Below are 25,240 nucleotides of genomic sequence, written 5' to 3' on the forward strand. Positions count from 1 at the left end.
CTTGTAAAAAGTCAAAACTTGAATCACTTCTCTCCACTCAATTGCGGCTTAGAAAGAGTTAATACAAATTACCACGGGACTGATTCACTAAATACCTTACGAGAAATTTTCAGTGATAGGCTGTAGAAATTACACTACCTGCTGACTCTCAATAGAGGCTTTTGGAAGCCATAGGATAATAGACCCATTTTCCAGCCTGATCCTCTCAAAGAAAACTACTCTGATTTCTTATTAAGGAGCTGGACTCAATAAAAAAAAAAAAGACTTTAGCTTCCACACCATGAAAGCCTAGGCAGGGCCATGAGAGACAATGAGAATAGATTTTTCACTGCCGGTATGGTGGGAAAACCAGATGAAGTTTTTAAATTGAATGTGACCCTGGAAGAGCTTGTAATAGAGAACAAAAAGGTGAACATTAAAAATTAATCTTCTTACAAAAACTGAATGTCAAAATAACTGTTCCTTATATCAGAAATGAAAGCTAGATATGGAAGAGGCTCTTTATGAAACACCATCTTAAAGCTCAATCATTTAAAATTTTAAAATCAATAGACTGGAAAAGCATACAAATCACCAAACTGATCAGTACTGGAGTCAAAACTGTTACCACTGCAACAACCCTGGCATTTCCAAATGAAAAATACAATTTTATATATTCACAGCCTTCCCACTTAAACTGAGAGGAAGGCTGGTCTTGTGGTTACAGCACTGGGCAAGCACTGTGGAGATTTGGTTTCACTTCCTGCTTCTGCTGTAGACTCCCTGCATGATCTTGGGCAAATCACTGAATCTCATTGTGCTTTATTGTCACTCTATAAAATGAAAACAACATTACTCTCTCCCAGCCTGTCTCTCTCATCTTTATTTAGATGTCAACTCCTCATGGCAAGGACTGGTCATTTACTGGGTGTACAACTCCTAGCACAATGAGGCCCTGATCTCAGCTGTACTATTGCAATACCCCCAATGGTTTTGCAATTCACTAAAAGTAAGGCAGCATGCTGCAGCAGAGACAGGAGTCGGGAGATCGGGCTCTGTAGTTAATGTGAGATGTGAACTTGGGAGAGTTACTTAAACAATCGGTGCCTCAGTTTCTTCTTCTAAAAACGGAATAATGGTGCTTGCTCACTTTTGTAAAGAATTTACACATTTCTTACTAACATTACATTAAAACTACAGACACACACTTTATGTATCTGGTTGAAGTACCTTTTCACTGTCCACATGCACAACATCTTTGGCTTCAGGATCCTCTTCCCACAACGGAGCTCCTTCTGGATCCTTTAGAAAGGCCACCACTGACTGACAAATGGAAAGACAACAAAGGGCTTTTAAACATAATTGCTACCAGAACAGGAAGGATACCATCCCAAATGCCACCTTTCCACTAAGCTGACTTTTCATCTTCCCTTTCAGCAAGTTTTTGCCATTCTGCCCTAAAGCCATACTCTTTAATGCGGCAGAGGGCCCCTGGGTAGGGGAACTGATGCAGTTCAACTGAACAAGGGTGGAAGATGCTGGAGTTGAGGGGCTGTTCAAAGGCATGAATTCCTTGCATAACATGAATATCCCAGGTCATCAGGGCTTGTTCCCTCTGCATGGCTGATGGAGCCATGGCAGAAACAGGTCAAGAGATGGGCATGATCAGGTTAGAGGATACACTGCTGCAAGGATCCTCCAGACTGCAGCGGACTACTTCAGCGGAACTAGATTCTATAAAGCAGCTCCTCAGCTGCTCCCTGGCCTGGTGAGCTAAGATTCCTCCCTTCCTTCGAGCCAGATTCTCATCCCATTCAGGCAGCTCACACTTGAGAAGTCTAGTGTACTCACAGCCAGACATAGTTAGCACATGCTCAGCTGGTCAACTAGGCTTGAGCTCAACCAGCTCAGCTGGTGTTGAAGATTTGTCTACCTGAGACTTTTCAGACATGTTAGCTAACATATGCTAACACCCCATCTTTTATTCTGGTCTAGACAAGGTCTCAGTGACATTCTTACAACCCTAAGTGGGGACGCAACGGTGTAACCGATTGAAACTCAGCACAACAATCTGTTCATGATGGGCAAGAAGAAAGACTCCAGCTGCATCCTAGTTGGCTCTGAAGGGCTCAGGGGAGGAAAAAGCAGTATCTGTGTATTTTAATTACTCAAGTCAACACACAGGTCTCGTAATACACCCAGGGAGCAGATCTGCTGAGTAAGGAGACTTTACTTACTCAGGCACTTTTGGGAGAAACAACACACATTACCACAGAGGTAACAGAGATGGGTCCCGTCTAGACAGGCCAAATTATCTTACAACATAATTGTAACAGTAGCATAGATGGCACTCAGAAGCCACTGACAACCTCCCTGACCAATGCTGGAAGAGGGCTCTATAGCATTATATTCCAGGGTAGTTAAACACTGGAATAGATTGCCTAGGGAAGTTGTGGAATCTCCATCTCTGGAGATATTTAAGAGTAGGTTAGATAAATGTCTATCAGGGATGGTCTAGACAGTATTTGGTCCTGCCATGATGGCAGGGGACTGGACTCGATGACCTCTCGAGGTCCCTTCCAGTCCTAGAGTCTATGAGTCTATGAGCATGCAGGGCAGGTGGGGCAGGTGAAATAGAGGGAGGAAGGGGGAGAGAGAGAGAGAGATCTTTTGCAGTTAAGAACGATACATCAGATTCTGCTCTCTCAGAGTTGGCAGAGCTTGTCTGGATCTCAATTATACATTGGGGAAGAGGTAGGGGGTCAATCTTAACTGCTATCAAGCGTGATTTCAGGAATTCCCATGTGCCAAGTTCAGCTATGTAGAAACAGATGCCGCTAGAGGATGAAGGATTAAAGGGATTTAATTCATCCAGCCTCTCTCTTGCAGCCAAAAAAAAGATGCTGTGTCATGTTTTCTGGCAGGGGTAGGCAGCATATTGCCTTCCACTCATTCCTCTGCTCAGTGGAGCTTCCGCATTTTCTGAGCATTTTAAAATAACCTTTTAATCCCAAGAACATAAAAAGCAACAACAAGGGTTCCTGCATTCCCAGGTTAGGGTTGGAGATCTGGATAAGGTCCACCCATGGTGTCAGGGAGCCTAGAAGCGCCGGACCCACGGGGACAAGGCCGGAGCTCTGCCACACTGCATTCCCAGGTTAGGGCTGGAGATCTGGACAAGGTCCACCCACTGTGTCAGGGAGTCCGTACCAAACACTGTGATTAAAAAACACATTTTGATCTCGTCGCACAGACAGGACCAAGTTGTGCTTTAACTGTTTTCTCAAACCACGCCAAAGCTTTGAACATAACACAGATGTAGCACAGTTCAGGAACCTGGTGTTGTCCACTCTCTATTGCAAGATCAAACCATGTTTCAACATGATGGAACCAGGTTCCCCAGCACAGTGCTGAGCTCCATATAAGCTGGTTGTTAACTGGCCATCTCATGGAAAGTAAACTGTAATGCATCAGGATGCTAATAAGAGGCTTATTATCCTTTAGCTCTGACACATAAATCTTTTAGTTTTAAACACGGATTTGCAAGAGCAAACTTGATTCAGAGATAATGCCAGGACTAATTTACCAGACAAACGCTTCTGTGTATTCTGTTTGCTATTATTGAAGAGATTTGTGTTTTAACAAATTTTATCCTTTACAGAACAGGAGAAAATTCCCTTTCAGGTAGATCCTGCAGTGGAGGCTTAAATTCCAAACCTGCATTTATGGCATCCTACCCTTACACTACAGAAAACTACATGTTAGACAGTATGGTTGATAGATTAATTAATCCACATGACTTGGAATAAAAAAAATCCTGGTTTATTGCCACTGAGTTGCTGTGTGATGTGGAATAAATTCCTTAACTTCTTTGAGCTTCAGTGTTCCCATCTGCAAAATGGGTACAATAATCTACCTTGCTGGGGTATTGCACTACTTAGTTAGTTAGTGTTTGTAAAGTACTTGGAGATGCATGGCCAAAATGCAATTGAGGGAGATATATCACAGTCTATGCAAGATGAAATAGGAAGAGGAGAAGATGGGCTATAAGGGAGAAAGCCCTTGCCAACATACACATAGCTCTGAGTAGTAAAGCCAGTGAGAAAGTTTATGAAAGCCATGTTGAATGATGGACTGATGCTGAACTGATGCATTTGCAAGCTAACTTTAAAGACACTAAACTGATAATAAGGAGTATGGTCTTTGAACATGGAGGTAGGATGGTACCTGGATAACCCCTTTCCATCTGCACTAGAGCCAGATACCCCCTTCCTTGGGTCATCAATGAGTTGCTTATCCATCTTCAGTAGGCAGTGGACAGGGTAGATGGTAGGGCCATGTAATCCAGTCAGTAAAGGTCCGGGGAAGCCCAAGAAAGATGTGCCGAACAGGGCAGCGGGAATGGGGAAAGCTCCCAGCAGAAGCTGAGAGAACAAGTAACAGCATGTAACAATTAAGAATGTACCTGCTCCGCTCCCTAGTAACAGCACACTAATCTCTTCGGGGACACATGCATGCCTTGCGGTTTTACCACAGTCCATGAGCCAGCACTGCAGGAGCATTTCTACCTTGTTGTGGCAACATTTGTAGGGGATACGGGGTGCTTCCTGGAAGCCATCAAGACCTTTATTGAACAGGGTAGAAAGACAAGTGCCCTCACCCAACAAGGACTGAAGACAGGATAGTAGACACTAATTGCTCCCTGAGGACCATGGATTCAGCCCTCTGCCCATCTCAAAGACAGAAAACATAAGTTCCCTTGGAAATCCTGACTTTAAAGGGAACATGCAGGAGTGGGCTGAAAGTCAGACAACAAGCATGGATCCCATAGGGCAAGTTCATGTAACCCACATGCTTCAAGCTCTGCAGGTTTGTTCATCACCAGTTCAAATCCTGGCCTGAGGCAAAAGGGAAAAGTGAATGCCGTGGTGTTAGCCTGGGGCTCAGGAGAATCCCCGCTCACAAGGCTAAACCTGCTGGGAGAGCAGTAGGTGCTGCAGGACTGGATGGAGGAGCTGCAGTAAAGCTGCACAGGTAGTGTTACTGCAGGTCTGGATCTGGTGCAGTGGCAGGGTTGCAGAGGGCCCAGCACCAAGATAGGAAGACAGGTTGCCGATTAGGATGCAGGTTCCCTGCCAGGGCTTCATAGGGGAAAGCTTTGCAATGTCTGCTCAACCTACAGTGCTTTTAATCTACTGCACCAAAATTCTTACATTTATTTGAATTTTTGACAGTCTTTTTCCTTCTTTCATTGTTCCCATAGAATTTTGCTTCCTATTGGTCTGTGTGAAATCTGCAGGAGGAAAAAAGGTCATTTTGTTCCCGCTGTGCTCAGGGCAGATCTATATGAATCTAGGCTGCCATAATCAGATCAGAGAAAAGGCCATTTCATCTCCCTTAAAAGCTCATATCTCGGCAGCCAGAACAACAGAGAAAGTATTTCCCAAAATGCTGTCCAGCTAATACTATTAGTTACACACTGCCATCGACAGAATCTCACAGCAAAACAACATATTTGTTACCAGCCTGCAAGTAAACTCACAGTTTACATTGGTTCTATCTTGGTAATCATATCCAACTTTTGTGGATATGTAGCTGACAGACACAGAGACAGAATGACCTAAAGGGTTTTTTTTGTTGTTGTTGTTTTTTACCCTCTCCTGCCGCCTCCTACATAAAACTGCAAAAGCCAACATCTGTTTTTAATCCACGTACATCTCCCCATCCCTCCACTTTCCAGTGCCAAAAAACCCCCAACACCAAATATTTAAATTTACCTTCAGTGTGACAGCTCGGTTATATTCAGTATGAAATGCACCATCCCTGTTGAATGAAGAGTGGGTAACAGCATTAACTTTCAGGAATGTTGCTAGAAATCATGCAGCTGTTTATCCTGGCATCTCGTTATCCAGAATAAAATTATCCTACTCAAATCACAGAACTGTGTGAAATGTACAGCAAAGCAATTTAAAAAAAGAAGAGGGGAAGCTTAAAGCAAACAGCTCTCTAGTGAATAATTTCTTCTGTGAAGCCTTAATGAGAACATTTACTAGAGATATGATCTTGGGAGATGCAGCTGCTCAGCATCTCTTACATTTGCAATATTGCAATTCTTCTAATGAGTAATAATGCACAGCACCTTTCATCAACAGATCTCAAACTGCTTAGCAAAGGATGTATGTATTATTTCAGATGGGGCAACTGAGGCAGGAAGTGACTTGCCCAAGGCCACCCATTAGGCCAGTGGCAGAGCCAGAATAGAACCTAGGTCTTCCAGGTCCCAGTTCAGTGCTCTATTCACTAGGCCACACAGGCTCCCTCAGAGTCATACCTCTATTCATATAGGGCCTGATTCAGCAAAGCATGTAAGCATGCGATTACATCCCATCCAATTCAATACCTTAGTAAATTCACCTTTAATGGGACTGCTGAGATGTGTAGTTAAATAGGGGCCTGGCCTGCTTTAAATGTCCAAGTGCACAGTGGCAAGCTAATAAGCCCCTGTACTAAAGTGCAGTATAATATAAAACAGAACTAATAATGAACGTCATTATACAATAGCTTGAACAATTAGTAACAGCAGATCTCATCCCCATCCTATACTTACTTATAATGCAATAATTCCACCCCTTTCTCCTTTGAATTAGGATCTGCTTTCATCTTCTTGCATACTTTTCGGCTTTCCGTATCACTGCAAAATACAGAGACAGGAAAATGTATGGTTAAAAAATGAAATCAAAATGTGTCCAACATTTAAAATAAAATGCATAAATCTGGTTTCTTATCAGCTTTGTTGTGATTACGGGTAGTTTAGGAACCTCATTCACTTAAATCTCGAGCAACAGTGGTTTCTATCAAAGTTGACAAGCATACTGGAACCTTGCTGCAGCCAGCTCTGATTCTGACAGTTTGTATATGGGGCTGAATGGTGATAAAACGGGGACCAATAATTGTGGTTCCTGCCCAGATTCCTCTCTCTTAGAACTGAGTTTACCTGCTACGTGTTTTAGTGTACAGGCAGGGCTACAGCGTGGGTGACTAAGAGAGAGATTCTAAGTTCCACAAAGAATGTGTCCACAGCTTTATTTACGGGATTGGTGAGCAAACAGTGTTTCAGGAAGGGATCTGAATTAAAATCAACTTTTTGTATCAGGATAGAAGGGAATTCCAGGCAAAAGGGGCAGGCAGCATGCAAAGAGTGAAGACAAGAGTGGGAAAAGGATAGCGGCTGTAGACGCTAATTCAGGAAAGCATCCCTGTTCAGGACAGCAAGTTGGCATGTGCTCAAGTCCCGTTGAAGCACATACTTAAGTGTTGTCCTTAATTCCGCACAAAGGTCAGAGTGGAGTTGCATGGAGCTTTAAAGGTTGACATGAATGTGAAAGGCAAGAGGAAGCTAGTGAAAAAATTTTGCAGAGAGGCCAAAAATGGTCAGAGTGGCATGGGAAAAGGAGGATTCGCATTGGCAATGTTATTCTTTGCATAGATAAAGAGCGAGATTAAAAGGTCTTGAAACCTGTTCCTCAGCAGCCAGCAGCTGGTACTTTGTGCACTGATAAATCAATTTAGAAAATGAAAACACTGAGCGCCCATCAATGTTGCTGAAATTTACACTAATTAGAGCCACTTATGAAAGCCTAGACACATTGAGTATGTCTGTACTGCAATAAAACACCCATGCTGGCCCATGTCAGCTGACTCGGGCTCACGGGGCTCCGGGTTCAGGGCTATAGAACTGCAGTGTAGATGTCTGGGCTCGGACTGAAGCCTGGGCTTTGGAATCCTGCAAGTGGGAGGGTCCCAGAGCCTGGGCTCGGGCTCATCTCTGCTGCAAATTATAGCCCTGCAAGCCCAAGTCAGCTGACAAGGGCCAGGTCTGGGTGTTTTGTTCCAATGCGTACACACACACACACACACACACACACACAATGGCTGCCAGGAGCCCCAATAAACACAGTGCTGCTGCTGGTGTTTGTGACTGAGACTGTCAGAAGAACTGTCTGTCTCTTTGCAAACATGAGAAACAATTAATTAACACTGTGTTGCAGATAAGAGCAAACCCTGTGTGCAGAGGTTTTCTGAACACATTTTACAGATGGCATTACGTTACAGAAAATAGTACTGACACCTAAAGTGTTATTCTGTGGATCCAAATTAGCATTCTGAGGAAACAGAAATGCCTATGACTATTCCCTCAATTTCTCAGTATCAAAATAGCTTGCAGTCTTGGGGGCTTACTAAACTCACATCTGTTCCTGGAGTCACAGATCACGGCCAGTAATAGATTTCCTTATTCTTCGCCTTCAGATACCAAGAGACCGCATGCTTGCTTCTCCAATACAGATCTCACTATGGTCAGCAACATCTTTGTTACCTCCAGGCTGGACTACTGAGATTCACTCTCCCTAGCACTACAGTGGGACAGGACTTTAAGGCTGCAGCCAGTAAAAACAAGGCTGCCCATCTCATAAGCAAAATGAGCTAGTGACCGCGTGGGACACCTCTGCTCCGCTCTCTGCACATCAACTGAATGAAATTCAACGTATTGTTTACCATCCACAAAGCCTTAGATGGCCATAAGCCGAGCTACCAGAGACCTCCTCACCCTCTCTGGCCTTTCACGCCACCTCCACTCATCCAAGGTGCTTCAGTGAACTGCCCCATGGGCCAGGCTCAGGGGAGCCGATGACAGTGAATTCTCAGAGCCCTAACATCCAAAACTGACTCTCGCCAGGATGCTGTAGCCGAGACATAGAGGGTCCATCTGGAGTTGAGCTTGTGCTGCTGTTGTAACTGGAGTAACTGGTTGCCAATTAACACGAGCTAGCTAAGACCTTTGTAAATGCTACTCTCGGTGCTCCGCAAACGTTCATTTCAGGACACACACAACTGTGGTTTACCCTACATCTCAGCTTCATCTTAGAACAAATGTTGTGGAGTGTCTAGTTTAGCATATACAAAGGTGCTGGCGACTCTATATAGCACAAGTTACGGTACGACAGACCTTTAGATCTGCAGATAGTGTTGCTGTATATTTGCTTTCTGCTGCTGTGAATGTTTATCTTGGTCTGTTGAACAGGACACTGGAATAGGAGTCAAGAGACAGATTCCATTCCCACCTCTGCCACTGATTCACTGTGGGGAAGTCACTCAGCTCCTAAAGCCTCATTTTTCCTATCTGTAAAATAGGGATAGTGAGACTTACCTTTGAAAGGTTCTTTAGATTTAGTGCTACACAGTATTGTTCTCCGAGGGAAGGGATGGCTAGGTATTAAAATGAATGCCCTATGAATACTTGTAATGAACATAACTGAATGCAATTCCTACTAACTCCCCACTAACTTGGGCATCTATTAAACAATGGGAATACAAACAACAGGTGGTACCGGGTCAAAAACCAGCCTCTAAAGCATTACCTACACTGGGGATTTGCAGCCACCTGTACAGATGCACAGGTGCAAACCCCCTAGTATAGACAAGGAAAGCTATGATTTGCACTGGTGCATCTTACCCTGGTTTCCAGCACAGGTACACCAGACCATGAAAGTTTCATCTATCTACACTAGGGTTTGCATTGAACAAGCTACAGCCAGGGCTGGATCACAGCAAATCCCCAGTACAGATGAGGCTTAGATCTCCATCAGTAATTTTTTCATGCATCACCGCAGATGTCATAGCTTCACAGGTTCCAAGGCCAAGATTTCAGCATGTCAAATGCACCATGCAGAGGCTTCATTAATGTTTCTTTGGAAGGGGCAAAAAACCAAACAAGTAACTGAGAAGGGAATGCTGAATCTAGTTATTTTTATCTTTGCTCCTTCTGCTTATCTCCACGCAAGCCATAAAATGAAATAATCCGCAAGGTGTATGTTGATAGCAACCTTCTCCGATACATTTGGTAACTGCCATTATTCTTAACAGCAAATACCAACAGAGCTTCAGCCTCTGCTCTGAGGAGATTTACCTTCTTTGGATTTCAGCCAACAGCCTCTCTCTAATGACAAGTGCTTCACCTCTCACATGGGGAAGGATAATTAGGTCTCCAGCTCTTGCAATTTAATTATATTGTTTGAAGAGGAAAGGAAGTTTACTACAGGGCCTGTTAAAAAAAATAAAATCTCACTCACACACACACACACACCCCCCTCCCAAACTGACTGTTGAACTTATATGACATTAGAGATAAGGAATGACATTAGAGATAAGGATCCAGGCTCAGGAGAAGTGGTTACTAGAGACACCTCAGAAATGATAGCTTAAGTAATGAGGTCAGGAACACTGCCCACATTAATACTGCTCTGCTTCCTCATGCCACCCACTTCTGCGTGAACGTTAACCCCAGCAGCTCAGTGCCACACCACCGCTGACAAGGAAGAGGCCACCGCTTTATTTACAGTGTGTCCCACAAGTGATCCAGCTTTATCCCCTGCGTTTAGCCCAAACGAGAGGCCAGAATACCCCCTCCCAAAGGAGTGGGCACACCAGGAAACTTGCTGAAAACATTAACAGAGAACGGGAAGCTGAACCAAAGTGGTCCCATCTCACCATCTCCCACCAATCTGGCTCCACAGAAGCCATTAAGTGATCTATAGTTTGCGAGAGGGACTGGGCTCATGGAAAGCCACCTTGGGAATATCAACTGAGTTTCCTGGCATCCGACAATGCTGCCCCTGCCAACATTAGCTTGCATGGAAACCTGCTTTGTATTGTCCACCCCACCCTCACAAAGGTGATGGAGTTGGCCTAGGTGCAGATGAGGAATCAGTGGTGCTGGGGATTTAGGGGCAGCATCGGGGCATTCTGCCCAGGTGAGGTTGTGTGAAGATCTGTGGGTGAGGGTCAGGAAAGGGATACATTTTCAGCTCAACTTTCAGAGGGATGGCAAGTCGATGAGGGGGAGAAATACAGAAGGGTATTCTCAATGTCAGGCGCTGCAAGGAAAAGGCTCTTGCACCAACTGTGGGCAGGCCGCATGGATGGAGAGAGGAGAGGCCACTGCTAGATAATGGGGAGCAGAGAGAGACAAGGTCCAGGAGTTTGGCTGCAGTGAGCCCATGCAGGGTTTTTAGGCACCTAGGAAATCAAGGTGGAATTGGACACTGACTTGAACATAGTGCCTGGTGGTGGTGCTATTGATCAACATCCCATCAGGTGCAAGTCAAAGATCCCCCTGGCAAATTCTGAAATCCGCGGGACAAGACTCAGTGCACTGGCAAATGTCCCCTCTCTCTCTCTCAATTCAGGGACAGTAACTTCCAGAATCTTCTATAGAGATTTCCCTCCTCAGACAATGCTGACCCTTGGCTTCTCACCAAGGATGTCAAAGGAGCCCTATGCCTGCATCAGAAAGAATGAGGTCAAGAACTCTGCCTATATTAACACTGGCTCACTCCTGGATACGCAGATCCATGTAGGCCCAGCTGAACCATGCAGCCATATCTCACAATGCGAAATCAGGCTCAGTGACTCCTGCCTGTTACATTTTATTTCCTAGTTCTGGTTATTTATATGATAGCAGCACCTAGAGGCCCCAGCCAAGACTGGGACCCCAGTGTGCTAGGCCCTGTACATACACACACACCGACAGCCCCGCCCCTGAAGAGCTTACAGTCTCAACAGACAAGACAGAGATTAGGTGGCAGGGAGAATCATAGACACACAGTAGTGGAGTGACTTGTCCAAGCTCTCACAGCAGGTCAATGCCAGAGCTGGACACAGAACCAGTGTCTCTAACACCCCAGTCCAGCATCTGATTAACTGGATCACAATGCCTCTCAGATACACTTCAGATGCTGTCCTTCTGCCATCAGTGTTCCTGATCACTTTTTGCCTCTGCTCTAAGTGCTTCCACTTCCCCACAATGTGCCAGGAACAACATGCACACTACAGACCCAGTTGTAACTCCAGGTTAATTGGAGTTTTGGAACATCCCTTGGATTTGTCCTGCCCAATAGCTTCGCAGGCAGCCAGCATTCTCTGAGACTGGGGAGCCCAAGCTGTGCTCTGGCTAATCTCCCAAAGCCTGCTCGTGTCGCTTCTCTGGGTTCCCAACCCCAGTGCACAAAGCCCTCTGGTGGGCTTCCAGAGATACATGCTCTATCCTGCTTTTCTTCTTTTAAGGCAACAAGCCAAGGTACATCCAGAGATGCATGGAGTTCAGATCCTGCTAACATCTCCAGCCAGACATCCACTCGCACTTGTGACCCAATAAAGCAGCAATCAAAAGGGTTACACAGATGCCAGAAACATTCATAATCCATTTAAACAAAAACGTACATACTTGCGATAGCAACTCTTAGATGCATCCTCTGAAATGAAAAGCCATTGCCAGTCTGCGTCTTATCTGTGACTATGACGTTTAGGAACTTTAAATGCAACTGATTAGCAATGTGTTTTAGGCAGCATGTGATTTCTGACCATATACCTTACAATCACCTTCCCCACACTAGAGCAAGAACCACACAATGCATTTATAATACAGCAGCTTGTGTACCGTGCCAATCAAAGGAAAGACATACCAACCCCCTCCCTCCAATCTCACCCCAACTGTAGGGAGGTGTTTGTGTGTGTATCATTATTAATACTTCCTAGTCTGAAGTAGCAGCTGCCACGACTAGTGCTGCTTACAGTATGTCACATTTATATGAATCCTCATATTCTGTAATGATTTCAGGCCCTTCTGTATCACTCTCCCGAGACAGATCTGAAATGGGAGGCGGGGGGGTGGGGAAATCACTTCTCAAAACCTGCCAACCTGGCCGTAAGAGCTCTTCTTCTCCAAACAGCTGTGCTTGCAGCCACTGGATGATAATGGCTTACATCCACTCAGACAGAAAGCACCTGCATCGCTCTCAACTCGGACTGGCACTCCGATACTGTGACAACGAGAGCAGTATAAGAACCTATGTCGAACAGAACAGGCAAAGATCCAGACAGCAGGATAGAGATAAAATTTTAAACATGGGAAGCTTAAAATAAAGGACTCATTCCTTTATTATAAATAACCTTTGCCATAGTGTGATGCTGCATTTCTCATGGAAACTAATTTACTAGAGAAGTGAGAATAACAGGTTTTGCTTGTAACAGACAGAAATCAAGTAAGGGGCTGCGCAATGGTTAAAGGGTTTGATTTGATTTGATTTTGGGGACTGGGAGGTTTGAACCAAAAAGGAAAAACTGCTTCATAGAAAGTAAATAGGAAATAGGATCAGCAGATCAACAAGAATCCAGGGACTCATGTGGATTTTGGGACTCGCCCAAAAGACAGCAAAACTCCTCCATCAGAGACCCACAATGCATCATAGTTCTCTATACTGAACATTCCCCTGAAATGTGATGCGACTGAGAGAGGCAGTAGCAATTTATATGCTGTAGAAAACCAGCACCACCAGTCTTCCAATAAAAATGATTCTGTCTACCCTCTAGTCAATTAGAAAGCCAAATAACCTACACAAACAAAATGGGGGAGGGGGAGAGAAACGACGACATTTTCCGAAACTGAAGCTCGGGAGATCATATCACTAACAGCAAAAGTATCTTTAACCAAAAAAAAAAAAAAAAGCACCCCAAGATAAAGCTAATGCAGTTGTCTTCAGACACCAACAATCAAGAGCAGGAAAAGAACCATTATACACCATGATTTTCCAGCTCTGCAGAAAGTCCCAGTTATAATGAATGGTATTTTCCTTGGAGTTAACAAGTTGAGACAGCCACACACAAACCGGCATCAAAATAAAATAGAGAGCTTTAAAAAAGCAACCAAAGGCTGGCTAGAAAGCAAGCATCACTTTCTTCTTATTAAAAAAAAACAAAAAAACCCTCTCTTTGTAGATTCTACTAGACTCCACCTAAACTGTTGGATCATGGTCTAGGAGATTCCAAATTATGGTAACAATGCTGTAATCAATAGAAGATGATAAGTGTATGTTTGAACTCACATTAGAATTAAATATATATGAAAATACTTCTAGGAAATATCATCCACATATATATATATAGAAGCTGTTATATAATGTATTATTTTTTGGTTGCGTCTTTGCATACGTATTCAATGAACTGGGAGAGTTACCTAGAGAATGTTTAAAGTGGATTATTAAGGACTAAATGCAAGAAAACGGAAGTAGCGTTAATTCAATCTTAGCTAATGACATTAATATTAACATTCCACAGTTAATCAGCAATTCAGAAAATCAGAAAACAAATGGGACGGTTGAATGCACGATCTGAACGCTACCTCTTATGCGCATGCATTCCAGTAGTCTTTAGTTAGATGTGACCATAATTCTTCTGAACTAATATAATATACCAGGGCTTGAAGAGTTTTATATCCGGTACCCCAAAGGCTAAGCCTACTCACCAGGCTGAAAACCATGGATGACAAGTCTGCTCCTTTCCCTAATCTAAAGGAATAGTATAATTATAAAATTGCTTATATTCTTACAGTGGAGCTATTCCCCATGTGTGAGAAATGTTTACACTGGGTGCTGTAGGGAGCAGAGGCGATACAGGGTATGTCTACACTATGAATAAAACCGGTGTTCTTAAATCGTGTTAGCTAACTCAGGTCAAAATATCAGGGAAGACAAGCCAACTTAGTTTTTAATTTGGTTAGCAGCTCCCCTACATGATTTAACGCAAGTTGCTAACCCAAGGAGGTGCCACTCATCTCCTTGAGTCACTGACCTAAAGCTGCAGCATGATTTAGGAGGCTGTGTGATGTCAAAAGAGACTACCCCCCGTCGGTATTTAAAACTGAAGCCCTGACTCCTTGGAGCTAGTAGAATCCTATGGCACTTATCACAACAGTCAGACATGTCTCACCCTGGCTAAATTTTAATGTGGGTGATTACACCACATCAGGCCAGGTCTACATCACAAACATAGCTCTACTGGTCAGTGGTGCAATGAGGTGAGCTCTCTGGCTGACAGCTATTCTGGCAAAACCCTTCTATGTACACACAATTATGCCGGCAAAACTGTGTGTTTTTTTAACGTAGACCTTCCCTAAATCCCCTCAAGAGCTTCAAACAGATATTTGTATTCTTCACTTCCTCTCCTACCTGTCCTGTAATGTTTACTTACTATCTTCTACTGCACAGCTACTATCTTTCACCCCAGGCACAGCTATACTGTACAAATGCAACAGCACTGCATTCCTTTCTTTCTTCTTCTCTCTCTCCACCAGCTCTAGGAAAAAAGTTCTGAAATTCCCAACTTCAAAGTTTCTGATCAAAATTTCAATCCCCACTCCCAAAATAAATAAATAAATAAATAAATAGTTTGAGAAAAATTGAAATAAATAGATCAAATAAATTTGCATCCCATTTTCGACCTGCTCTTACTCTTATTTCCACGTTCAGTCACAAAAATTGAGATGGATTTTAGACTCTTAAAAGTCCCTCTCCTCCATCCCAAGTAATTAAACCAATTAATATACTACAGATCCTATAACAACATTCTGTATGCAAAACATTAGGAAATGAGAAACTCAGAGAGAACTATTTCACCCAACAGCTAACAAATACGGTAACATATCGGAAGGGAAGGAGAGCAATATCTTACAAAGGCATTCATCAGCCACCTACACCCATTTCTGGAGGAGGTAGACAGGACTGAGATATGACATGGAAGCAGGAAGGTGGGATTAAGACCAACCCAAGCGCAAGGCATTTTAGGCCAGATGGCATTTCCCTAACGAACAAACAGTCTGGATGTGATAAATCTGAGCACATGCTCTGTGACAGCAGATGGGACCCACAGTAACAGCTTTGTTTCTGTTTGGGACCTACGTTAAAAAGCACCATGTGTGTTTGATGAAGGATTAATTACTCAAAGCCAAAGCAATATGCACTTGTTTTGATTTGGTTTGGTTTTTAAAACTAATTTTCATAATTGGGAAAACGATACTAAACCAAAAATGTTATCAGAGAACAGCAGACAAATTCCTGGGATTCCAGAAGAAGCTAGATCAGACAGGGATACCAAATTCAAATACCCAATTATACAAAAAGGGCAGGAGAGCCACACATCCAAAATACCCCAGCTACCCCTAAGTGTCCTTCAGAGAGTGTTTGGCAGAATGTCAGCATCTAAAAGGTGACCTGCAAACAGTCTGACGCAATTCCCACTTTTATCTCTTCATCTATCTTAGAGTTTCGTACTGCCACCCAACATGGCAGCATCAGAGCACCTTTCATGTACAATCAACAGGGACAGCAAAGTTCATGGTAGACTTTATGGAGTCCTTGGCACCTGTCCTTTTCAAAGTCACAGCACTGGTTGGGATAGGGAGTTTGGCTCTTTTTTGTTTTTCTTTTTTTTTAAATTTTATCCGTTTCCTCTTTTCTTGTGGGTAGGAATTTGGGGCAGAAAGAGGCATCAGTGTTGTGAATATTATTTTAAAGCATAAAGGTTCTCTAGAGACCCTTTGCCACACCCTCCTGACCACATTTCCCAAATAACCTACTTCACTTCCTTAATCTCCCACACACACCCCTCCAACTGATTTTCTCTACCACCCATCTGCCGCATTTCACCCATCGCTTCCCCCTCCACTCAGATGCACTCTAGTTCGGCCCCGTCTATTGCAAACTAATCTGAGAATGATTGGTAACCTTCAAAATCAGATCTCAGCACCTTCCAAGCTGAGGTTAGGTTTTCCTTTTAGGCCAAAGATACCTGAGTAATGAGTGACTGAACTTCAATCCAAGCAGTATAACACTGGGATTCTACCACCCCAACACAGAAATAAGTTTACATTATTTCACAGTTTATACTTGTCACTGCTAGGCCATGCCAACATTTGCTACAAAGAGCCCAAAGAACTGTCCTATTACACTTGACACAGCTCTTTTGATTTACCCATTATGCAAATCACCAATTCGTGGCCCCAATCCTGCATCCTCTCAGTACATGGAACTCCAGGGAGCACAATGGGAGCTGTGCACATGGAAGATCTGCAGCGGCACTAGGCAGAGTAAGCCAATCAGATGCACCCGGTGAGGAGCCTCACACTGCATCACACACAGCTCTTAAATCACCCTATTTTACCACATAGCCTATTTTATGGTCACAATAAGGGTTGAAAATAATTCTATTTTCAAACAAGTTAAGCTTTCTATTCCCCATTTCAGTTCCCCTGCAAACTTACGGCCAGATCCATGCCTGCACTTGTGAAAGCTGAACTAGACTCTTAACGAAATATCAAGCCTTTTCTGATGATTTGTTTTCCCACCACATAAGCATCTGGATGCATTAACTGTACAGTAAGAAGTATTTTAGCTTTGTACTTTTGTCATTCAAAAAAGTCTCCGAACACTTGATAAAAATTAACTATTTAAGCCTTACAACATCCATGGGAGTTAGGTGTTAACCTATCCATTTGTCTGGTAAACCAAGGCACAGAGACTTAAGTTAATTGCCCAAAATTATAAACAGTCAGTGGCAGAGCTGGGAATAGAACATAGAAGACCTGACTCCTAGTTCCTTGCTCAAGCTATTAGACTACCCTACCTGAGTCAGTTTGTATTTCAGGTGCCACACTCTAAGCGCTTATAGCCCAAAACAGAGCAGTTCATACGAAATCTTATCTTGCCAACAGCTGTCTCCATCCAGATACTATATGAAGGTTTACTGAACCCTCATATAGTTTGCTGTTACTTTTTAATCCAGAAGTGATGCACTAGATCTTGAAATGCATAAACGGGAGCATTCTGTTTAAACAGACAGCAGCAAAAAGTAGATGTCATGGGTAAGACTGCATCTCACCAGACATTATTAATTCAACATTCTGACATCTCACACGCTGCAATTCATTCAACATCAAACGCCTCAGTGAGGGCTTCCTAATTAAAACATGGAAAGGCTGAAATAAAATGTAAGTATTTTTGTCACATCGTTTGCGGATCTTTTATTCATAACTGAACTGCTTCGTGTTTCATTATGTACAGAGCCACCTACGGTACCTCAGATAGGAACCAAGAGTCCTCACTTTGATATTTTGATAAATTCTACCAGCACAAGCACCCCCTTAGTAGGGGTCAGCTCCTTTCTGCCAGGGCTTAAGCCAATATGAATCACTTCAAATCTAGCTGCTGAGTAATGGCTTTATGCTGCAAAGTGCTAAGAGGCCCCAGAGCCTATATAGAATAGGCCCCTGCTCTAGCAAGGGACTGATGCACGTGAATAAATCCCAGAGGCCTGGGAGTGGAAGGTGCTCAGCATGTTTCAGAACTGTGTCCAAAGCATCACAGGGAAGCCAGTCACATCTATTCTGGAGGAACTCAGTTATCCTTGTAATAGCTGCTACCAACTAAGCAGCAGCTTTTCTCCATGCTAACTAGCTGCGCAAGCAACTAACTCTTCCCCCAGAGTCTATGCAAGGCCAAGTCTTCCTGGCCTTCAAGAGGCTGCTCTATTTCCATCAGCACTGGACCGGAGAGCTCAAGCCTAACCTCTTGCTTGACTCATTGAAACCCATGAGTGGGGAAGCTGGTTTACATGTAAGTAGGCTATTTAGACAGAAAAAACTTCTGGTGGTAAGGCCTGCATCTTCCTCTGTATTTCACACAGCAGAGAAAGCTCAGCTAGTGCTCAACAACTGATTAATAACCACTAGCTTTGTTGGGGGAGCAACATACTCTTGCTTTCTCCTCAAAAAGGAGCAAAAACCACCGTGCCTTGAGAAAGCAGTGAACATGGCCAATAGACGGGGTAGCGCTTTCATCGCCACACGGGAGTCGAGCCGAAGGTAGCAACTACAACTCTGCATGAATGCCAGCCGTGCCAACGCACATATCTGAAAGCAAAGGGAGCTCACTATAGCAGGGCATAGAGACTATAGCCAAAATTCTCTGCTTAAGGGAGCGGAGAATACTGCTGCCAAACAAACCATTTCTCGCCAATATTTGTAAAACAAATTGAGCCTGCCCTGTAAATATCCCTACATCTGTGCATTTGTTGTTTCCATGCCGAGATCACAAATAAGCATCACAAAAAATTTGCAATGGGAGAGTATCTTGAGCAGCTCTGGTAGGGCTCAGCTGTTCAGCACTCCTGGAAACAGGCCTTTGTGGTCAGCAACAGAAGGCTCTACAGTCACCTTCTACACTTTCTGGCTGGAACGAGGGGAGCCACCGGTAGTTTGCAGCCTCTTGCAGAAAGGAAGAGACAATGGGTTGGAAAATCTTTCGAGAGCAAAAACATAATACCCCATCCTCTACGAATATATTGATTTCAGAAGGCTCTCCATGGCTTTAAAACAATAAACCACCAAGCAAAACTTGACTCAAAACCAAACCAATTCGGATCTGCAACCAAACTTCCCTGGCTACCATCAAGATTCCTGGCCTTCCCTCACTTAGTCTCCGGCACTCAGCTGGTTCATCTCTCTCTGTTAAGATATCTCATTGTGAATGAGGGGGCAGGGAAAGACCTCTGCAAATTCTGATTATGTCTGGGAAAAGCATCCAAGTTTTTTAGGTCTTTTCCCAAATCAAACCCTCTGAACATTAATATAGCTCAGCCCTCTGACGGATTACAACCGGCGCCACGTTTACAACATGGTCTCCATTATTAGTACACTCAATTACTGTTGTAACAGCATTATCTGGGGTTAAAAGGAGCAATCTTGAAGCCAGGATATCTAGTCCCAGCTCTGCCAGTGATTTACGGTACAACTTTCAGCAAGTCATTTCACTTCTCTCAGGACAACACTTGCCTCATACTGGTGATATGGATTAATTGATTATATTTGTACAGAACTCTGCTCTGACCAGATTGTTGGTGTCACTAAGCATAACCCTACGTAACTCAGGAGGGTGGAAGGCCACAAGAGTATGGAGCCTTCCTGGTTTTAGGCCTCAGCAGACAAGAGTCCCTCCATGTTTGAACTTTAATCGACCTAAAAGGCCAGGTGTAACAGCCGTTATCAGTTGCAACAGTTCTAACTGGTCTAAAGCAGAAATAATGAGGCCTGTGCACCTTTAGCAAAAGGACAAGATAACTTGCAGAAGGAAAACTTACTAACGAGCTGCCGCGGCCAAGATTACTTAATGCACCTGCGCTTACGTAATTGCTACAGGGGGAGGAAGGAGGAGGAGGGAGGGGAAACGGGGGATTGCTAGTCAGTGAGAAAAGTTCTCATGGATATAAAGGAACAGACTGCTTGTTTTAGGTGTGCTTGATCTGAGTCAATCTCCCTGCACCGCTTTGAGATCTCAAATAAACTTGGTTTGCTTCTCCACCCTGGTGTGTTTATTGGCGCGGCACACCAGGCGACGGACCCCCCCGCTGTTGCTTGGCCTCAGGCAGTTATCTGCCGGCAACAGTTCTTGGCGCCCAACGTGGGGCATTGAGGCTAAAATTAGCCTTGCCTGGATCCCTTCTGGTGGTCGACGGATTGCGGCGACGACCGACGCCCAGCGCGCACCGGTGACTTCACCGGGGGCCTCGGCGGAGACGCAGTTCGACTGACCCCAGAGGGCACAACAGTGCAACGCGCTCAAGTAGTGGAGAAGCAGTTGAGGGCGACGGTGAGGAACCGGTCCCTTGGATAAGGTAGGAACAGTCCAGTGGTCTGGATTTTTGCCTGTTATGACCTGGGGATGCCCAGTGTCACCCTAGGATATGGGGCAGGGACAGAGTACAGGCAGGGCACGGTGTACACCCTTAGAATGCATTCTAGCGAATTGGGAAGTGCTTGGATCAGATCCACTAACTAAAAGCAAACTAAAAAGTTCTGTATAGTAGACTGGCCTCAATATCAACTAGAGGACCAGAAAGGTGGCCATCGGAAGGATCACTTAATTATAACACGATCCTCCAATTACTCCTGTTTTGTCAGTAAATGGGTAGCTTCTGAAGCTGTTTGTATGGAGAGCTCTTGTAAAAATACCCCACTGTAGCTCCAGTTCTTCCCTCTGTCTGGCAGAGTGCAGGGATCCAAAAGCAGGTTAGGGATAGTGCAGGGACAAAGGAGGGACCTGTTTAGAAAGGGGAGACCCCATGTCCTAGTGCACTCTCTCCCTGTTGTAGCTAAAAAGCAAGATCAGATGCAGAATGGTACTGGGGGCCAGTGTGAATGACTGTTACCGGAAGAGGCCCAGAGTACCCTGTGAAGCAAAAGCTCGTGACCAGGACTACTCTAACGCAAGCCCGGTAACTAGTGGATCTTTAGGAGGTCCAACCCATGGTGGGCTGACTTGGCTTGGCATCGTCCGGTGAGGAAGCTGCCTGGGTCTAGGAGTGTGTGTACCCATCTTCCCTTCCCCTTTCCTTTCTGTGTGGGCTACTGACAGTCTGATCATCTCACTGGATGCAATCAGAGTAAGCGGCGCCATCTCCCAGAGACTAGCCGACGCTCTTTGCTGAAGGGAGGTGTAGGAGGGTCGTGGCCATCCTCGTTAGCCTCTCCTGTGTGAGTACCCTGTAGGGAAAAATCCTTAGTTTATGAGCCGCTAGCGCGGACAGGGCACCCTCCCTGTGTGTGTAAGTGGAAAATGGGTGGGGGACAGTCTAAACATTCCATCTCACCCCCTAAGGGTACCCCAGCATATTACATGTACGTACATTATAGTTCAACAACCTGCAGGTATTTAGAGAATTGGAATATTTACACCGTGAAAATCCATCTAAATAATGCCCACTAGAAGGTACTTCAATCTAGATAAGATCATACATCTAAGAGGAGCGTTTAATCACCAAAAAGCCCTGACACAGGGTGAGCAAATTTGTCTATTGAGGAAAGGAACGGGTTAATTTAAAAATCATCTTGGCCCAGGGATGGAAGGGGGGGATTGCTCTGCATTCAAGGTCCAGAATCAAAGCAGACTATGCTAAGTACAAAGAAAAACTGCTTTCGGCCCCAGCTGGCTGTGAAGGAAAAAAATATAGACAGAGGCGAACCAAAGGCAATACAAGTTACAGAACTAAGATTACATTTGCAAAGCTTAACTGTCCAGTAAGATCCAACAGTGTGCCTATGTGACCCCGGAGCCGGTGTGGCTTGGTGACACTGAAGAAGCCGCAGGCAGCTGACCTGGACTGGAATCTCTGAAAGAGATGCTGCAGAAGATTCCAGGGTGCAAGAGAACAGCCCTCCAAAGAGCGGAAGCATGTTAGAAATTCTGGACAAACTGTATACAGGATAATCTCCAGTCCACCTCTCCCCCCTTCTCTGAACATTATACACAGAAGTGGCCAGTCTGGACGTACGTGTGTGGGTATGAAAGGGGCTTGGGGCATTAATGTTTTCCTGAGTGATGAGGGAGCGTTCCCAACACTCTCCGTTGTTGTTTTATTATTTTATTAATGGAGCTTTAAAATACAGTTATATGGTGTGTTTTCTTTATCTTCCCCCAACGATCCTGTAGTGTCAGCCTGATCACCTGACACGAGGGATAGATTGGTAACAGAAATTTGTCACAGTTTGGTGAGCAATTAAGAAGGGGGGAGCCCTGCAGAATTTACACCATCTATTTGTTTTACCCTTGTTATTTTGTGTTTGCTTTGCTTGGTACTGTTGGTGTTATATGTTGAGAACTGCATGAGTAAAAGTGAGTCCTAATAGGATAAGAAAACGCTATCTGGTTCTGGTTCTGTTCTGTTTAACCGGTTACTGTTGTTTTTCTGCTCTGTTCATTTGGGCGTTAGGAGTGTGGGCAGAACTGAACCTCTTGTTCGTAATTCCTCGGAGTGGAAGCCATGTGTGCAAGAAAGTTCTGAGGTTGAATTGAGATCCTTCTGTCCCGTCCCCTGTAGCGGTCAGTGTATAGAAGTGGGAAAGTCTGGCTTAGACTGTAATTCCCTCTGCTCTCTGTGTAATTCTCTTTTCTGTTTAAGTGTCAAACAGATGAATGAGTCTCTGGGTAAACCCTCTAAGAATAGTCCTTTAAATTATATGTTAAGTAAATGGCCTTTGCCCAATGGGCCATGTGTTTTTGTCCAGGTGGCAAGCCTCATGAAGGAGGACTCGGGTAGTCTTGTAAGTAAGAATGTTTAAGGGAAGAGACCAGGAGGGGTGGGGGCTAGATGAGAAGCCCACCCTCCTAGCTAAACTGGTAGTGGAACAAGTTGGTGCCCATGGAAGGGACGGTTCAGCAAGAAAAGCAGGATCGGGCCCAGGCGGGCAGGCAACAGACAGAGAGATTGGAAAACAGGTTGGAAAACTTTAAGGGTGTAGTGGAAGGAAGGAGTCAGTAAGTGTAAGCATGGAGATTTCAAATACCCAGGACTTACTTGGAATGGTGATTTAAGTTGATAAAAGTGGCTGTTGGGAGACAAGCAAGTGATTTAAGGGAGAGTGAGAAGTTAACTCTGTAGTTGCTGAACGAAACAGCAGTTGAACTTTGTAAAAATGCTAAAGAAAAAACAGTTTTTGGTGTCTGTGAAATGTTTGTAAATAAATTCGGGCAAAGAAGTTATTGGACTGAAATCATTTGGTTTGGCTATGAACAATTTAGTTGAATTAGCTGAAGAATGTATACAGTGTTATGTAATTGAAAACCTGGGCTGCCTATGAAACAAATACAAGAAACTATGGGGTAATTCCTCTGTTTTGCCTGAAGCCAACAAGAGTATTTGTATATTTCAAGCGATGATTGTCTGCCCAGAAGGGGTGGGTAGACCTCTCTTTTTTTTGTCTTTCAGATAATCAGAGAAAACTGATGCCAGCTGAACAGCATTCAACGTACCATGCATTTACTGGCACAATAGGAATCATGTTTTGTGTTCTATGTTCTGTCCTGTGGTGTTTGTCTTGTGGCCGGAATTTTTGTGTTTAATATTTTTATAAAATAGTCTAGTTTAAAATCAAACAAAAAGATTAAATTAAAATGCAGATATTTGTTTTGTTCAACTTGGAATACAAAGTGTTTGGATAAATCAGGAGAATGTGATATACTAAAGTCTAATGCATTTCCTCAAGAAAAAGAAATTTCATTGGCCAAACTGTTAATTGCAAAAATTGTTGTTAAAATTTGCATACCAACAGTCTTTGAAAGCAAAGACATGAAAAGTTAACCCACTCCCCATATTGTACATGGGATGTTTCTGGCTACCTCAGATTTCTAGCCAGAGGGCTGGGGATGGTGAAAGGCTATTGGACTAGAGGTTGTATTGAGTGAACTCCTCAAAGTGGGTGTACTTGTCCTGGCTTGTTGCTCCAAAGCTCTGTAATAAGGTTATTTTAGTAAAAGGGTGTGTGTGGCATATATTAAATAATAAGACTAATGTACTGTATAATGACAATGTTTATGTCTTCATTGTTGGGAAGAAGGTGTATAAGTAAAAAGTGGAAGTTTCCTTTGCAGGTTAAAAGAAGCCAAGAAGGGAAGAAGGACAAAGAACAGAATGAATTAACTGAAAAAAAATAAAATAAAATAGCAAGCTCAGGCTATAGATAAGACACTGACTCCATTCAAAAACACTGCTCACAGTTAAGACTTGGCTAACAACCAGGAAAAGGAGGGCTTGAATTTGCCCACGCAGCTATCAGATTTGCAAAACATTGCCAGGCACTAATGAAATGTGTTAAGTTTCTTTTCTCACAGGTAAAGAAGCGCTACCCAAAGACCCTAGCAGCCCTACCACTCTTTGGAACCAGGAGATGGGATTGATGTAAAGGTCCACCGACGAAAGTCTGCTCTGGCTCCACCCTGGAAAGGCCCTTAAGTCCCGGTGACTACCACCGTCGCTGTAAAATGTCAAAGACTGACTGCATGGACCCAAGATTCTCACTGCAAAAAGACCCCTCCACATCGGGAGAATTCTCCTACTGATGATTAGCCTATTTCACCTTCTAGCTCCACTGTGCCTTCTGGACAGTAGGGAAAAAGTACAAGGATGCTGCACCACGACTGTTTTGGGAAAGAAGAAGGAACACTCGCTCCACTGAAATTGCCAAAGTCCAGGAATTCCTGACTAGAAAGAACATTAAGAACTGACCCTGGTGAAGAAACAAAGAATTATACACTGGTGGGAGGACATTTGTGGGACCCATGTTTGGGAATGTGGTATTAATTGGATTTTGGGGTTTATTCTACAGGCTGCGCCCTGTGTCCTGGAGAGTGACTAATAATGTAACCCCCCTCCTATGCTATTAATGTCGATGCCTTTTGAAAGTACCTGAGAATAGTTAAATAACAGGTGTATTATAGTACTACACCAAGGAAAGATGGTATTGAATATCACTGAGGCTGGGAAGGCATTGCAGTGGGATCTAGTATGTTTAGGAATTCGGGATTTCCTGAATTACCAGATGATG

General features: G+C 43.9%; 1 protein-coding gene and 1 long non-coding RNA gene across 4 annotated transcripts in view; one reads left to right on the forward strand and one right to left on the reverse strand.

Moving 5' to 3' along the window:
* The window catches only part of PDIA5 (protein disulfide isomerase family A member 5), a 129,553-nt gene that overhangs the window by 75,417 nt on the left and 28,896 nt on the right, over positions 1 to 25,240 (reverse strand). For all 3 annotated transcript variants that reach the window (XM_050917084.1, XM_050917086.1, XM_050917085.1), the window contains 3 exons: positions 6,587 to 6,670; positions 5,757 to 5,802; positions 1,210 to 1,302 (listed from right to left, as the gene is read on the reverse strand). In XM_050917084.1, the coding sequence (XP_050773041.1) occupies positions 1,210 to 1,302; positions 5,757 to 5,802; positions 6,587 to 6,670 (223 nt within the window). The remainder of the gene's footprint in view (positions 1 to 1,209; positions 1,303 to 5,756; positions 5,803 to 6,586; positions 6,671 to 25,240) is intronic.
* LOC127030528 (uncharacterized) lies at positions 20,117 to 23,911 on the forward strand. The gene is made up of 3 exons (XR_007768400.1): positions 20,117 to 20,535; positions 21,013 to 22,195; positions 23,626 to 23,911. It is a non-coding gene; the product is annotated as an uncharacterized LOC127030528 (long non-coding RNA).

This window comes from Gopherus flavomarginatus, chromosome 10, assembly GCF_025201925.1.
Source record: "Gopherus flavomarginatus isolate rGopFla2 chromosome 10, rGopFla2.mat.asm, whole genome shotgun sequence".
Classification (NCBI taxonomy): domain Eukaryota; kingdom Metazoa; phylum Chordata; order Testudines; family Testudinidae; genus Gopherus; species Gopherus flavomarginatus.